The sequence below is a fragment of the Coturnix japonica genome, chromosome 1, assembly GCF_001577835.2.
Source record: "Coturnix japonica isolate 7356 chromosome 1, Coturnix japonica 2.1, whole genome shotgun sequence".
Classification (NCBI taxonomy): domain Eukaryota; kingdom Metazoa; phylum Chordata; class Aves; order Galliformes; family Phasianidae; genus Coturnix; species Coturnix japonica.
Window position 1 is genome coordinate 157,673,863 of NC_029516.1, and position 16,998 is coordinate 157,690,860.

General features: G+C 46.5%; 2 protein-coding genes and 2 non-coding genes across 5 annotated transcripts; all 4 read right to left on the bottom strand.

The window, feature by feature from the left end:
• Window positions 1–4,603: 4,603 nt before the first annotated feature.
• Window positions 4,604–5,941, bottom strand: RASL11A (RAS like family 11 member A). The gene is made up of 3 exons (XM_015852048.2): window positions 5,777–5,941; window positions 5,561–5,697; window positions 4,604–5,147 (listed from the first exon to the last, which is right to left on the bottom strand). Exons 1-3 carry the CDS (start codon window positions 5,895–5,897, stop codon window positions 4,704–4,706), a joined length of 702 nt encoding a protein of 233 aa, XP_015707534.1. The 5' UTR covers window positions 5,898–5,941; the 3' UTR covers window positions 4,604–4,703.
• A 3,829-nt stretch (window positions 5,942–9,770) lies between these two features.
• On the bottom strand, window positions 9,771–14,671 carry RPL21 (ribosomal protein L21). Of its 2 annotated transcripts, none has more exons than XM_015852045.2 (6): window positions 14,560–14,671; window positions 13,605–13,683; window positions 13,007–13,068; window positions 12,016–12,128; window positions 11,067–11,217; window positions 9,771–9,907 (listed from the first exon to the last, which is right to left on the bottom strand). In XM_015852045.2, exons 2-6 carry the CDS (start codon window positions 13,669–13,671, stop codon window positions 9,818–9,820), a joined length of 483 nt encoding a protein of 160 aa, XP_015707531.1. In that variant the 5' UTR covers window positions 13,672–13,683; window positions 14,560–14,671; the 3' UTR covers window positions 9,771–9,817. The 2 variants fall into 2 exon arrangements, with proteins under 2 accessions (XP_015707531.1, XP_015707532.1); XM_015852046.2 differs by having other exon boundaries at window positions 14,515–14,606.
• LOC116652820 lies at window positions 11,822–11,954 on the bottom strand. Its single transcript, XR_004306039.1, has one exon. It is a non-coding gene; the product is annotated as a small nucleolar RNA SNORA27 (small nucleolar RNA).
• LOC116652808 lies at window positions 12,343–12,418 on the bottom strand. The gene has a single exon (XR_004306027.1). It is a non-coding gene; the product is annotated as a small nucleolar RNA SNORD102 (small nucleolar RNA).
• Window positions 14,672–16,998: the final 2,327 nt, after the last annotated feature.

A 16,998-nucleotide genomic window follows, 5' to 3' on the forward strand; every position in this document is an offset into this window, starting at 1 on the left:
GTAATCAACATTGTGATGGGCCATCTGGCTGCCAGTAATGAACAGAGGACCCCAGGGAATGACACGAGAGCTGATACTGTTCAGTATTTCCATCGGTCACCAAGCTGATGACACAGAGGACACTTTCAGTACATTAACAAATGATAACAGATTAGAAGAGATGACTTCCATCTCCATTTGGCAGAGCTGGTAGAGCTTCGCTCCAGAATGGCCTTGAGAAACTTGGGATCTAGTGACTGAATTAGCAAAATGGTAAAGACAAGGAGGGAACAAAAAGCAAAAGGTGGAATGCAGTGTTATGTGCATGGAAATGCCAGTTTCCTCCTGTAATTTCCCCTCACCATGCAAGAGGATGATGTAGGCAGCAAGACAGCTCATTGCCCAGGTTAAAATGACTCAGTTCTGCTTCAGATCTTGCATCTATTTCACCAGCTTTTGTATCTGAGCCTCCCACTAACAAAAGTAAATGGACTCTAACATCTTCTAAGCAAGATTGCTCAGAGATCCCTGAAACAACCGAAAGATGGGGAAAACAATTCCATGCATATTATGCATGAATTCTTGGAATTTTAGATATATTAGGCAATACCTCTATTTATTTATTGAAATTAGCCCTAATAGCATGCATATTTATTGTCTGCTGTTCCTTAGCATCTGGGCAAATCGAAGCAGACTGTTTCACTACAGAGACAGCGATTTTGCATATAAAATATGGGCAGTTTTACATCAGACTAATAACACTATTCCATTATTCAGAACCACAGTTAAAATTAGCAGGCATCTCAACAACCAGATGCATATTTTATCTTCAAGGTACAAGCCCAAATTAGCAGCAGCCTCTGCCTCCTACCAAAAGCCCACAATTCTCAGTAGGTTCATCTGTGACTTGAGACAGGCACACGAGACTCAGGCTACCTGATATATTAGTGCCACCCTATTTTGGTTTTAGAGGTACTCCAGGCGTTATCCTCCATCTGCATCCATTTGCTCTATGTTGGAAAAGTACACACACCTCCAAACCTGACCTTATATGTAGCCTTTTAAGAAGAAATAAGTTCTGCACTCGCTGGTTCATATTTCAGTGCAGATGCAGCCAAACCCACCTGTGGTGTTTTACCTGACTGGGTTCACCCCAGAAGCACCAGCTGTGTCCCAGTGCTGTCCTTAACAACACAACCTCTTTCTCCTCAGGCTGGCCAAGTGCCGGGCAGCCCTTATCACAGGGTAGGCACTGTATCTCAACATCACGCTAAATAAAAGCCGGCACCTTTATTCTTGTTGCATGAAAACCACAGAATGGTCCTTTAGCAGCTCTTTTCCTCCCAGCAACTGAGAGCAGCCCACCCCCTCTCATCCAAACCAGCCTGATCACATCCGTTCTGATGTGCCTGCAACACATCCCCAGCTGCTATGAATCCTAGGGGTTGCCGATGAAGTGCTGCTGTTGCTGTGATTTCTCCATCGTTTCTGCATTCCTTGGGCTCTTGCCAGTTCTGCCTCCCAGGATTAAGAAGCCATTGGGTCATCTTCATTTTAGCAAAGATGTGAGTGGCAAATCTGCCTGCTGAGCGTGGTTCAGCTGAAACCTTGTTCCTAAAGGCTTCTGGAAGGCTTTGCAATAGGGGAGAACTTTTGCCTGATATGGGATTTGCTTGTGGTGGGCCTGGGGGCATCAGCTGCAGGGAGGGTGCTGTGATCCACCGGGCAAGCAGGGCTCAGCCTCCTGTTCCCATAGCTGAGCTGAGCTGATGCTGGCTTACCATTATGAGAGGGGATGTAATGATTACCGGGACCGTTTGCAACCCGAGCTAAGGATGTTTTTAGTAATGGGAAAAGAGCCAAATATCTTATAAAAGAAATATTCCAGCTTGAAGAATTTATTACCACTTCCCAGTAACGTGGGCTGAACTATTAAATAACCTTGTGCAATTTCCTGGACAGATACATATTAATGGGAGTGTTGTGCATAGATCAAGGGTGAAATAGTGTTCACCAAGCCCAGACCCGTGGGCAAAGCCCTTTGGCCCAATGCTTACTCAGCAAAGGGCAGAAGATGCTGTGGGGACTGCAGCAGTTCACAGCATTGCATGCCATGAGGCCTCTGGATGATGGGTCGATATCATCAGTCCAGGGAGTGCTGCAATTATTGAGCCAACTTTTCTTTCTAGCTATGAATGCAATATTGTTGGTCAGTGTGGCAGGTACTCAGTTTCTATGCCATCCTTTTTCTCTTGTTGGCATGGTAAAATGGTTGTTTCTTTTTAGATAGATGGAGAAAGGAAAGTGGATTAAGAGCAAGGCTGAGAATCGGTGGGGCTTTTGGGAAGCCTGAATTGTCCCTTATTATCCAAAAGTGAAGCTGATTTGTTATTCTGTGAGCTGTGCTCTAACTCGTAACCAACCTTTTGGGGCTGCCATTCTGGAGATGTCTCTGCTGAATGGTCCATACAAGCCTTGGCCACTTCTGCTCCTCAGCCAAAGCTGGCACTCAGCTCTTGCCTATGGGGTCAGAGTGGTACTTCTTGCCCATGGTCCTTCTCATCCATGATCCCTCATCAAAACACACCTTAGAAATACAGTGTGGATGTGCAGCACTGAACACCATATATTCCAGGAGGCAGCGAGGAACAGCTTGGGTCCAGATTGCTGAACCAGGGCAGAAGGAAAGGGGAACCTCCACAAAGCTATCTGTATGTAGTATCACCTTAGGGCTTGTGGCTCTGTGTGGAATCACACAGAGCAGGTTGGTGACATCAGATAGTTAAAAATTCTTCAAGTCTTAAGTGAAGTCTTAAAGCATTGATGGATGATTTCATTTCTGGGAGATAACTAGACAAAATAGCCCGACAGGTGGAGATGCTGATGTAGTAGCAGCCATAATAGTGCATGATGCTGCCTCTGAAAACCCACTCATCCTTTCCTATCGGGGGAAATTGCTGTGATTCTGTTCCATTGCGGAGGCAGTGGGAGGAAGGAGACAGATTCATCCTTCCCTCTGATCACAAAGAAAGGCCAAGCCATGCCCTGCCATCATCCTGAAGCCACAAGGGCTGGGAAAGCAGCCGCCTCCTGACCAAGCTGCCCTCAGTAACATGGCCACATCCTCAGCTCCAGCTTCACAGAGGCAGCAGACACTGAGGTCAGTGCCCATTGCTCTCACTCTTGGACAACTGTAGTGAGAGGCAGAAGTCCGTAGACAACATCCAGAATGTTAGAATATTGCATGGATATGTAGGTATTCCTCCAATTTCAGGGCAGTGAAGTTCCCCTTCAGATTTCCCTATGAATGTGTGTCCTGACATCAATCCCACTAGGACAGTGTCTTTCCCATTAAGCACATACCCTGCTACCTCCAAGCCCCCAGCTCAGAGTCCTGGACCTGGCAGAACACCTGTTATGGTGAATAAATCTTTCCAGTGTATTTCAACGAGTACTTTCACTCACTGTGTTTTTGGCTCTTCCTGTAATCAACTCAAGAGCTTCAGACCCACTTGGCATTCCCAGTTTAGGTCTGACGGTTTGACTGGATGATCCTTTAGGTCTTTTCCAACCTTGGTGATTCTATGATTCTATGACCCTGTATGTTTTGAGCTGCCTCCCTTCAGCCCTCCTGTTTCCTTTTCAGGGCCCACATTGCACACATGCACTGGGAAGGTTGCGATGCTTGAGGCAATCAACCACTTCACAGAGTTCTCTGTGTGTGCCCAGCAAACCTTCCCCTGCACAGATTGCTCCACTTCCACATTTTCCATTCAGCACGGAGCAGTTTTATTTTTACCAACACAACGCACATACTTCAGAGGCACATTTGAAGTGCAAAGCCCACGTTCTGTGCTTAGACAGCCAGCAAACTGTTACTGAAAAACACTCTGATCAGTGGAGGGCTTACGTAAAATCAGAGTGTATAGTCTGACCTGTTCCCAAATGGCTTAGGAAATAGTTCCGGGGAGGACAGATGTGATTCCCTCTAAATGAGCTATTTTCTCTAATGGAGCTCACACGCCAGTCCCCTCAATTACATTTCTCCACTGAAAGCAGCAGCAATCCCATACACACCTCTACTGTGGATTGCTCAGCTTCAGCCCATGGTGATGTGTGGCAGAACCTCTTCCTGCTCAGCACTGGGGCCCAGGGCACTGCAGGATGGGTCTACAATGCAGCAGATCAAAAAGCAGCACGCTGCTAAATGCATGGCATTGCTCAGCTGATCGTAGGTGCAAGGAGGAAGAATGATGATAGCTGGAATTATTACAGGCAGTTTGATCTTTTCATGTTTAATACAGCTGGTTTTTTTTCTTTTCCTTTCTCCTCCAAAGGCCGGCTGAGCATTTTATATGAGTGCTCCCTCAGCACCGTTCCCATTGTACCAGCTGGAAACCAATGGCCAGAGCCACACTTGAGCAGAGTACAGCAGCCCATGAGAGAGCAGATCCAAACCTCCTGGCAAATGCAAATCCCCTTCTCTAAACATCTCCCTTCAGTTGCTATGCAGCGTTTTCTCTCTTTTACTTCTTTTTTATTTTTTCCCCTGTAAAAATAACCCATCACAAACAAAAGAGAAGAAGGAAACCGCGTGCTCTAACATATTTACATCCACACTGCATTGGCATTAGTACAAAAATAAAGATTTTTATTCTATTTTATTCACTAGCTTACAAAAATATAAAGTCTATGGCATCCCCTCCCAGGTCTTGGCGGCAGCTCTATTTGACTCTGGGTGACAGCGCCTGCTTGAAGCGTCTCTTCAGGTCCTGCATGTTGGGGGAGCGCGGCCGTGGGATGCCGCTCGGTCGGCGGCGCTCGGCGTGCTGCAGTTTGCTGACCTCCCGGCACAGGTATTGGAACACTTCGCAGACGCCCTGCGAGCTCTCACTGGTAGAGATCTCCAAGAAGAGGCTGCCCAGTTCGTTGGCCAACTGCAGCCCCTCTTTGGCCTGCACCTGTCTGGCGTGGAGGAGGTCTGCTTTGTTCCCCACCACGACGATGGGGATCCGGGCGTCGGGGTGGAGCTGACGGATGTGCTGGTGGAGGGGACGGACCGCCTGGTAGCTGCCGGGGTCTGTGATGGAGTAGACCACGAGGAAGCCCTCTGCCCACTTCATGCACCTCGACAGCGCGTCCGGTGCCTGCACGCAGTCCTCCTGCACCTGTAAAGGGACACAGCCGGGGCTTGGCATGGGACTTGCGTGGGGCTGGGAGCACCCGGCCCAGCACAGAGCCCCGCTAAAGGGGTTGAGCTGCGTCCTGGGGGACTCGGCTCAGCTGTTTCCTTTTTAGGCAACAGAGGCTTATGAACCCAGCTCTTGAGTGGCAGAGAATGGATCGAGGTTGAGCAAAGTACAGCGTGGGGCATCCCTTGAGCACAGTGAGGCTCAGTGGAAAGCAGGAAAAAGGGTTGAGAGCTAAATGTGCCCAAAACATGGCTTTGCAACCCTGTACAATTCAAGCTGTACAACCCGGCCAGTGGGGACGATCACTGGGAGCCTTTGTGACCCCACCCCAAAGATTTTCGACCCCTCGCTCCCCACTCCTCGCGGTTCTGGGCCGGAGCCGCCCGTACCTGGAGACAACCCGGCGTGTCCTGGATGTGCACAGCCACCTGCTCCCCGTCCAGCCGCACCAGGCGAGAGTACAGGCTGCCCGTGTTGGGCTCGTAGTCCCCGATGAAACGCTTGGTCAGGAACCGCACGATCAGCGCTGAAACAGAGCGGCCGCGTTAGGACGGAGGGGCAGGGAGGCAGCAGGGCGGACGGAGGGACGGACAGCCCGCACTCACCGCTCTTGCCGACGCCGCGGGCCCCCAGCACTGCCAGCCGCAGCTCGGAGCCGGGCGGCCCCGGGGAGCACTCGGCGATGGGCGCCAGCAGGAAGGGCTGGGACATCCCCGGCAGGCGCATGGGGCCCGGCTCAGCCCGGCTCGGCTCGGTAGCGCCCGGCTCGGCCCCCGCCGCCCGCTTTTAAAGGCTCCGCCGGCACCGCCCCGCAGCCGCCCCCGGCAGCACCGCGCCGCCCACCGCCTCCCGCAGCACCCGGCGCTGAGCGCTGCCGGCACATCCCGGTGGGTGCGGAGCCCAAGGATGCTGGAGAAGCCTGGGCGGCGATGTGGCCCGCAGGGGAGGGGCGGCTTTGGGGTCTGGAGGGGTTTGCAAGGTGTGGATCCAGCCCAAAACGCACCAACGGGGTCACAGAATCATAGTATCTTGAATTGGAAGGGATTCACAAGGATCGAGTTCAGCTCCTGGTTCCCGCAGGTCATGCATTATGTGTCAGCTCTGCAGCTGGGCTCGAGTCATTGGACAAGGGAAATGTTAGTCTTTTAGCTCAGTTGTGCATCTGGATGCAGCCCCCTGGGGTCAAAATCCCAAAGCCTGAAGTCACAGAATCACAGAATTGTAGGGGTTGGAAGGGACCTCTAGAGATCATTGAGTCCAGCCCCCAAGTCCCAGCTCGCTGATCAGAAACCAGCTTCAACCACTGCACTTGTCCCTGGGGTTTGAATTAAGCCCTTTGCTTTTCTGAAGGGAAATAGTTCCCAAGGAAAGTTGATCCCCCCCAGGCCCGAGCTCACACCCCAACAGCTAAAGCAGCCTCGAATCCAACAGCCCAAGTCCCTATGTAAACCACTGCCTTGGGATCCCCAACACCATCCCCACAACAATGCTTTGCTAGCATAGCAGTCTTGACGAGTTGAATAGTTCACTCAAGGGATGCTTTATTTTTACTGTTAGAGAGAACACAAGCCAGCAGGATACAGCAGAGGATGGCACTCTCCATCACATGCCAGTCACACGAACAGGCCACCCCAAAGCCACATTCTACCCCACTTAAATTCTCCCTTTGAGGCTCAGAAACTCTGTTAAAATGCCACTGTTCTGTTCTGAAAGGCTGTGTGTGATTCCCAGCAGTTAACACCATAAATTAAAGCAGTGTCTGTGCAAGTTTGTTATTGTTTATATTGCTCCAGTGTCCAAGAACCCCTGCAGGACCATCAAGGCCATTTTTAGCCACAGAAACTGATTGCTTCTGAAATCTCTCCATCAACACTCCCCATCGTGCAGTTTCCCTTTCATAAACAAGGTTTCTCCTCTATCACTAAAAGCTTTTGGTTTCCAGCGGTTCAGGCTATTGTCATCTGCTCCCATTGTCATGCACAACCACTTCTCTTTGGCCTTGTGCAAACACAGACTATTTTTAAACATTTCTTTATAAGAGAGCTATCAGGGTACATCCAGCGTGCCCTTGAAAGAACAGCATTAAAACGAGTCTATTCCAAGCAGATGATTGCCGGGCGCTGAGCTGCGAGAGCAGCAGCACTAAACATCATCCCCAAAACTTGAGCTCCTCTTGCTCCTGGGCAGCTGCAGAGCTCATGGTGTCCTGCCTGATGCTGCACCCTGAAGGTCAAAGGGTGAGTCACACACTGATGTGACTGCACAAACCAAGACAGCACACACCATGAAGCAACTCCTCGCCATGGCCAAAGCCATATGGGATCAGGTTGCTCACACAGCAGCTCAGATCAGTAATGCCTGCAGATCTATTGACACATGGGCTTCAAAGCCATCCCAAGGAGTCTCAATTCTCAGCTGCAAGCCCTACTTGGCAGCACCAGTTTATACTTTAACCTGCTCCACACAGATGTCTAAAACGTACCACTTTCAATCCATCCTCCTCTGGAAGAACAGGAACAAGCATCTGATTTCTTCAGAGAGAAGGAAAGGCTCCTTGAGAGAAGGAGAGAACGTCTTAAATCCAAGTGGATGAGTCATACAAATACTTTTGTTTGGGACCTCGACTGTCTCCCATACCACCAACCCTACAGTCTCTGTAAGGTCTTTTCATATTAAGACCACTCAGTCCAAGTTGCATTCCCACCTCAAGGTCCAATGACTTCTGGCCTTAAGCACCTTCAGGGAAAGAAACCAAGGGCTTCACCCAAAGCTTGGCAGTCTGCAGGCTCCTGAGGTGTATGGATGGGAACCACCCCCCTGGACAGGGCTTGAGCCAGGACAGTTATGACTACATGAAACCTACAAGCTGCAACTTGAGCCTTAAAACAGACACATTCTCTGCCAGCTGTGGCCATTCCAACACAGCACCATGCAGGACACCATCCTTCAGATTATGATGCCATGCTATGTCTGCATTTTCCTCGCTCCCCAGGCACAGATTCTCCTCCTCAGCCCTTTCTGCCCTTTCACGGAATCCCTCCCACTCACACACGACATTACCGTGCACTAACACAGCATACGCAGCCCACAGGAAAGCTCTGATCTTGGCCTGAGTGATGCACTAAAAGACTAAGGTGACAGCTCACGTTTTCCTGCCTCTCTTTTGGGTATCCAACAGAAGGGAACCAGCTGCAGCAGTTCATTAAGAACTGGGACACCTCACCTCTCCATTAGGCTGCCTGGAATACGCAGTGTCACATTGAAGTGTAACAGCTTGTGCTGACCACGAGCACTCCACTCTCCACATGTCAAACCAGGGTAATGTGACCACCAGCTCCACAATGGCAAGTCTGAATTGCCTGCAAAACTGAAATCACACAATTATCAAAGAAATCTACAGCTTTGCTTTCTTCTCCAGAAAGTTCTCCAAAATCATTGTGGAATAGAACATTCACTGCAGTCTGTTATGATAAGCTATAGCTGTGTGATAAGCTGTAGCTGGCACATGCTCTCACATATGGCCTCTGCATCCTGTTGACTCCTATTCCTTCAAGCCGCTGAATAAAAATTCAGAAGTTTAATACCACCCAACACTTTGGGTTGATAATGTTCCCATCAGGATGCTACAGCAAATCCACTCCAGCCCTGGCAGTAAAGTATAAAACAACTTGCACAAGCACGAATCGGGAGGAAAACAGATGGATATATCATCCCCAAGGAGCATTTCCATTAATGCATCCTATTTAACTCTTATACAGACACAAAGCCTAATGGAAAATGCCCATCTTATAAGTCGAGCATTTCTTTTAGATTGCTGTGGAAGCTGCCAAGCCAAATAAGCTGATAACGGACTACAGTTTAATATATACATCCAACTGCTCCAAGACAAATGTGTTTGTGCCTAAAAGCCGAGTGCATAAAGCAGCAAGAGTTGGGAAGTCTTGCCTGCTTCCCCAATTTTTCCTTGGTATTAAACTGAGGCCCTTCAGCCAAAAGCTTCTGTTGATGATACCAGCAATCCACTATGTTTTACCATGAAAAAAATTAAACCCTGAAGAGACATCGCACAGTTCTTGCTATTTGCTCTCAGTTCGCCGGTGAAATTATTCCATGTCCTCTCATATTACCTCACCAGGTAATCAAAGGAGGATGATCATCATTGAGCAATAGCAAATGTCAGCATCCCCAAGGTTCACGGTCTACATATAAATGACTAAACTGATGAGCAAAAGGCACCAATGTTTTTAACATCCAAGTGCTATGTAATGCAGGCTGAAGAAATAAGCTCAGAATAAGTTTTCTAAGAATCTGTTTAAAAAAAGAATCAAGGAATCATAGAATTAGCCAGGTTGGAAAAGACCCTGAAGATCATCAAGTCCAACCGCAGCCTAACCAGTACCCTAACTCTAACAACCCTACACTAAATCATATCCCTGAGCACCACATCCAAACAGCTCTTAAACACATCCAGGGATGGCGATTCAACCACCTCCCTGGGCAGCCTATTCCAGTACCTAACTACCCTTTCTGTGAAGAAGTTCTTCCAAATATCCAACCTAAACTTGCCCCCTGAAAGACTTCAAAGGAATCACAATCACATACACTTGTCCAAAAACCGGAGCTTTAATTTATTTTTCAGACGTGTATTACGCCATGAATTCATAGGGAATCGGCTCCAGCAGCTCTGGATCCTTCCCGTTAGTCCTCACGAAGTGTGCTTCTCTTGGCGGAGCAGGCTGTAAACAGAAACAGAAAGAATTCAGGGCACAAAAGCTCAAAAGAAACCTTACATTAAATTTAAGTCAACAAAATTTAATGTATTATCTTACAAACATCACAGCAATTTTATCATTTCTGGTCTCTCTAAAATCTGCTTAAAAGGTTAACTGCATAAAAAGGAATCTGCTCTAAGATTTGACTTACTGCTGAATGAGGACAAATACAATTCAGACTCTGTGGATTACTAATCCAAGTCAACAGAAAGTACCCTGTAGTTGCAGAAGCAACAGCTATTACCTTCTCTCTGAAGTCTATTCGTTCAGTTTTAACAGTTTCTGTTACAGCTAAATTCAACTAAACCAAAGACAACATCACTCCTAGAAATCGGCCACAGCTTCTGCTGCTGATTAGCAACCCTCAAGTAGAGAGGCCTGAACAGGAAGCATCACCCTTTGCTCACAGCCAAGGGCATCATTTTCATCCAGGAACAGTGCAGTTCTGTTCTGCCAACAAGCCTATCAGACAGCTCAGATGGAGACACACTGCATGCTGTCACTCTACTCTAAAAGAAGAAGGAACCTCCTACAAAAGGAATAGAAACAAGTGAGGGTGGTTACAGACACTTCCAACACCATCTGCCATAGACCTGCATTTCAGCTCCATTAACACTTTTTGTTGGTGGTGGTTCATTTTTTAAGCAGACAAAAAGTTTTGTTTACGGCACAATGCTTTGTTGTTTTGGAAGTGAACATTTAGAATCATAGAATTACCCAGGTTGGAAAAGACCTTGAAGATCATCAAGTCCAACCACAGCCTAACCAGTACCCTAACTCTAGCAACCCTACACTAAATCATATCCCTGAGCACCACATCCAAACGGCTCTTAAACACAACCAGGGATGTCGATTCAACCACCTTCCTGGGCAGCCTATTCCAGTGCTTAACAACCCTTTCTGTAAAGAAGTTCTTCCTAATATCCAACCTAAACTCGCCCTGGCGCAACTTGAGGCCATTTCCCCTCATCCTGTCACTTGTCACCAGTGAGAAGAATTCAGAGAAGAATTTCAGGCAATTGATTTGTTTCTAGGTGGTTTCCAGGTCTCATGCCTTGTTTTGCTTTCGTTCCTCTTTAGCCAATTGCATCAAAAATGTTATCAACTACATTAAATATATTACCTGGCGTTTCAGTTGAACCCAAATGCCTTTTTCTTTTGCTTCCTTCTTCTTCTTTTCGTTCTCCTTCACACGCTGCAAAAAGCTGTCTCTGCTCTTGGAATGTTTAATGTGCTCAATACGCACATTAATTCTCTTGGCAAGAATCTTACCCCTGCAAAAAAAGTATCCGGTTTTAATTTAGTGCACTTGATAAACAGCAATTCCTAAGCTAGTTTTATGGCATTTATGTAAGTAATTCTATAAGCTCAACCACACATCATTATTTGTCAAATGGCAATACAGAATACACTGAAGCAGATGTAAACTGGATAGTATATATGCAAGTGAAATCTTACTGATATACAATAACATGCTGCTCACCATTTAGGATTAAGTTGCTGGAGAACAAGTAACCTTATGCTGATACTATGAGTTAACTATTACCACTGTGCTTCAGTCCCAATGGAGAGAAAAAAAAAGTATCTTTTTCTGATAAAACTGTGTGAAAATCAGATGAATACACAAAGAATCACAGAATTGTAGGGGTTGGAAGGGACCTCTAGAGATCATCGGGTCCAACCCCCCTGCCAAAGCAGGTTCCCTACACCAGGTCACACAGGTCGGTGTCCAGGTGGGTCTTGAATATCTCCAGAGAAGGAGACTCCACCACCTCCCTGGGATAAGGCCACAAATACTATTTGCAACAGTCTTCAGCATAAATGCAAGTCAGGTGAAAATCCTCATTACGTCATTAAGCGCTGCTCAGAAGAATAAAGAACTGTTTCCTCTGACAGGATCCAAGACAAATGACAACCATTTGCTTGGGTTTTAAAAGGACGGATACTTTACCCACCTTGAATGACCAATCAAGACAAAAATGTGTCTAACTGGCAAAGTGAAAGGAGGGTGTCATTACACATCAACACTGCCCAGAACAAAACTTTTTGTACTAAGAATTTTTGTTACTTACTTAACCTTCTTGTTAACAATAACACCCACAGCGTGTTGAGTAACATTATACACCCTTCCAGTCTTGCCATGGTAACACTTGTGAGGCATACCTTGCTGAACTGTACCCATACCCTGTTAAAACAAGAATGAAGGCAGAGCTTTACAAGCTTTAGCTTAAAAACATTAAAGCAATGTCAGGGGCTTTTCTTTCACAAGCTATTTAAAACAAAAACATCAAATTATTCAAGAGTTACTTAAAAGCCTTCCTTTCTTGTTCATACCTTTGAATTTATAGCTACACATGTTACACCTATAAACTATTATATTCTGCTGTGATCATTCCAGTAGCTTTCAGTGCCGGTGAAATGATTTGATCACTTTGCTTTCAGCAAGCAATCAGAGGAGACAATCATCATCAAGCTCCAGAATGTCAAGAAGCAGTAATTTTGAATGGCATAGTTCTGCAAGAGTCAACCCCATAGATTACATGCCAACTTCTTTGTGGCTGTAATAATAACTTTGTGTTTCAAACTGAAACTAAAGGATTCAACAGAGCAGGAGCTCTCAGCAAAACACTTTACAACAAACTGCTGAAAGTATAGGGCATGTCATTAAAATCAGCTGGAAAATAAATACTGCATAAATTATGCAGGTTAATCTATGTCTCTTCTCAACAGCACATGAAAATCAGGAAAATTGATTAACTATGAGAATGACAGTTGTGCAAGCAATGCAACAACCCAAGTATCAGACATGCCATACTTCACTCACCTTTTTTCAGCTCAACTGATAGTTCATAGTCTAATATATATTACACATATAAAAACATGCGACACTGAAGCATTAATACGGCTCAATAGCATTGTTGCTCCAGTACTGTCTCAAAAGAGGGTACTTGCATTGAGACACGACACAAATAACAGAAAGACTGCCTCAAAAAATAAATAACACCTAGAAATGGGAAGTGATGACACTCATTATTTCTCATTACACTGCAACACAGAAAGTACCTTGATATCAACTATATCGCCTTTCTTGTAGATGCGCATGTAGGTAGCCAGAGGGACAACTCCTGTGGGGAGAAACAGATGTGGATACTATGAAGCTCACATTTCACAATCAAAAACAGTAGAGGAAAAGAGAAAACAGATCACAAACTCAAAATTAAAAGTCAAGAAGGTAAAACAGAAATCAGGCTTCTTTTAAGCCTTACCTCTTTTCTTACCTCTATTGTCTCTTCATACATTTCAAATGGAAAAAAATTATTAAGTCAAGCTGAATAAAAACTACAGCTTTACACCTATTTACTATATCACTGAAAATAGCTGCTATCACGACTCATTGCTAAGAAACAAGCTGCACATTTGAAGTAAGAATGAATTGTTAGGTGCTTTCTTCACCATCAAATTCATTTCCAAGTGATGACTGAACGACTGCTTGATCTCAAAACACTTAATACATACACTGTAAGAGCAGTTTACTTGCATATCTTTCTGTGGGCTTTGGTCTGAATGGGTATCTGAGATACCCTTTGTCGTAATGTGGCAGTTCTATGGGACTGCTGACACCCGACAGGTCAGTACCATTGCTCTCACTACATGTACTCACCATGTTTGCGAAAGGGCCTCGAGAACATATAACGAGTTCCCCTCCTCTTTCCCTTTGTGTTCGTCATTTTGGCGGATTACTGTAAAAATGAATACAAATTAATCAGGACGACTGGTTCATTCACTAAAAACACGACCAAACGTGCTTCTGCGTATCCAGCTTTAAGTGCTCTCATTTTGACTTGTGCCACTCGTCCCAGTATCATCTGAACTAGAAGGAAGCCTTAAAGGCCACGTGCTCCAACCCTCCTGCAGTGAGCACAACCACCTACAGCTCCTTCAGGTGCTCAGAGCCCTGTCCAGCCTGACCTTGAGTGGCTCCATGGACAGGACACCCACCACCTCTCTGGGTAACCCCAGTGCCTCACCATTACAGAATCACAGAATGACCCGGGTTGGAAGGGACCTCAAGGATCATGTAGTTCCAACCCCCCTGCCTGGCAGGGCCACCAAACATACACATTTACTAGATCAGGTTGCCCAGGGCCCCGTCCAACCTGGCCTTGAACACCTCCAAGGACGGGGCATCCACAACCTCCCTGGGCAGCCTGTTCCAGGGCCTAACCACTCTCCTAGTGAATAACTTCCCCCTAACATCCAACCTAAATCTTCCCTCTTTTAACTTAAAACCATTTCCTCGTTCTTACAATAAAGCCTTTTTCCTTAGCATCCAACCCAGTGCTCCCATATTTTAGTTTGAAACCGCTTTCCCTCTTCCTTTCGCAACAGGCCCCGTTGAATAGAGGGCCTCACACCGAGCCCTGCAGGCCGCGGCCTCCCACACCCCCAGCGATCCCCACCGTAGGGCTTCGCCGTCCCCACACCGAGCCAACCAGCCACCCCACCGCCACCACAGCCCCTCCATCCCCTCTATCCGCTTTCCCGTCGCCTCCCCGGAGCCGCGCAGCCACCTGACCGCGGCCCCCACGCTTCAGCGCGGCTCTGCCCGCACTCACAAGATGGCGGCGCGGGCCGAAAGGAGGGAGGCGGGGCCGCAGCCGCCCTTAACAGCGGGGCCTCGGCGGGGCTGCCCGCTCCGCGCCCGACTGCAAGCTGAGGAGGGCTGCCCGCTGTTATCGCCTGTGCGGGGCGATAAGTGGGTGTTACTTAAAGCAATAGATTACAATAGATTTGATCCCCTTACTAACATCACAGTTATTATTCCGTAGCCGTCCTGCTGAACGCCCTTGCTGTTAATATTTACAGCGAGTTTCATACTCGTGGCCCGCAATGGGTGAGGTGCGCTGTCAGGTTTTGCCTGCAGGACTAGATGGAGGAGCGTGTTGTGACACAGCACGGCCCCGTCTGTGCAGCAGCCCTATTAAAATGTTGTAGTTGGACATACACAGACTGTATTACGGCTACACGCTATAAAAAAGAAACCTCAACCTGCTATCTGTGATACCTACGCAAGGGAAATCTCTATCATTCAATAAGCATTCAGCCCAGGTGCCGGGAAATGCTCCCAGGTTTGGAGGAAGCCTGAACAGCTCTTGGGTGAAGAAAGGTATCGGTGACAGAGAGATGACATCAAGCAGAACAAAGACAGCAGGCAAACAGACATAGCAGAAACCTATGGCTCTGTATCTTGACTGCAAATGGTCCCCACACCGCCCTGACTCATCACCAAAGAAACCTAGCCTGACCTGCACTAGGTCAAACTGCAATTGTAAGATGCTAGTTCCAGCTTCTCCTACACTGTACATTAAGAAGCTGGTTCTGCTTGAGAAACGCAGCAACCTCAAGATCAGGATGAACACAAATGGCAACGCCCAGCTTAGCACAAAGATCTGAAATCCCATGAAGATCCCAGGCTGGTGCTCTACCCATTGTTGTACCTTGGAAATCTCACTACATGCTGATGAGGCTGAATTCCTGGCCTTGTCTCGTTGACTTGGAGGTGGAGCAAATTGCAAAAGTGCTGGGGAAAGGAGCTTGAAAGGTAGGAGCCATTCAAAGTGAGGGGTGTGGAGACTAAATAACCATGACTTTATGTTTCAAAGGCATTTTCAGGCACCGAGTCCCTATGGCCAGGATTCTGGTATCTTCTTTGGGAGACTCCTGTTTTCCTGCCATCTGCCTGGACACCAGCTCTATCTAAAGAATAAATGAGCTATGATGATTCTGCTTGTGGGGTTGCCAGGAAATCTCCACTGAATTTCGACATGCACGGTGGGACCTAGCTAGTTCTTAATCTTGGAGGACCAAATGGTACGAAGATCTGGAGCGTGACATCCATTTCTGTGAGGTTATTCATCAGAGATGTGTAAGGAATTTAAATAAATGAGAGTTTGTGAAATGCTTTGATGTGAAAAATATATTCCCCTTCAGTCGGGTGTAGATTTCCCACATGTCTCACATCACAGATTCTTTATATGAAAAAGAAATGAATCAGAAAACAAACAAAAACAGCCAATTATGGCTGGAGCAAAAAAAAAAATAAAATAACTGAGATCAGGTGTGAAATAAAGAATATTGAAATCTGCAGTTCTAATGTGATGGCAAGGCAAAACCAAGAGTTGAAATGGGAAATCAAGATTATGAAATTGATTGTTTAAGCACATAGCAGGCTCCCATCCACAGAAGTGCTGTGTTTACCTTGCACTATTGATCAAAACGTTACTGTTCAAAGTTATGTGTAAGTGCTGAAGTTGATCCTGTCATTCTAGTGCTCTCTCCTTTCAAAAAGATCCTCTTATGCGGCATCTCAAGGTCATACTTCTGTTCCCTCTCATAGGTCTCTTTACCACCTCATTGATTCTAGTTCTAACAGCCTTCTAATTTCTAGTAATCTGTCCAGCTGCTCCACGAAACCCACTCTGCAAATATTAAAATCCAGAGCCTACGCTCACGGGGGTTTAAGTCAATAACATTTGTATTGAAGCTACCAGTTGCCTCCAAAGAAGATGACTGTTCAGACAACCTCCTTGAACGGCTCACTGCAGAGTTGCCTAAGTGCCAGCGTGGGTGCAGTAACGGAGCTGCATCACCAGTGAAGCATCCCATGGAGAGAGGAACACAGAACAGTGACAGTGTGCCTATGAGAGAAAAGGAAAGGCAAGATATACAGTCCAAAGACTGTGATGAGGCCAGCACATCACACATTGGTGAAGGTTTTTTGTACACTGCCACTTGTACATTACTTGCTAATTCAGAATGTTACTAGACAGAGGTAGACATATAAAGCCAAACAAATTATTTTACCATTATCTCATAAAATGTGCATGAAATCTGAAATGTTGAACAAGTCCTGTCATACAGGGGCTTATTGGAATAACATGGCATTCTATGTATATATATACATCAGCAAAAACTGCATTACTGTCCATTAAGAATCATTTGGAATGTAATTATTAGAAAGATGCGAGGAACTTGTTGTGTAACTGAGCCCAGCT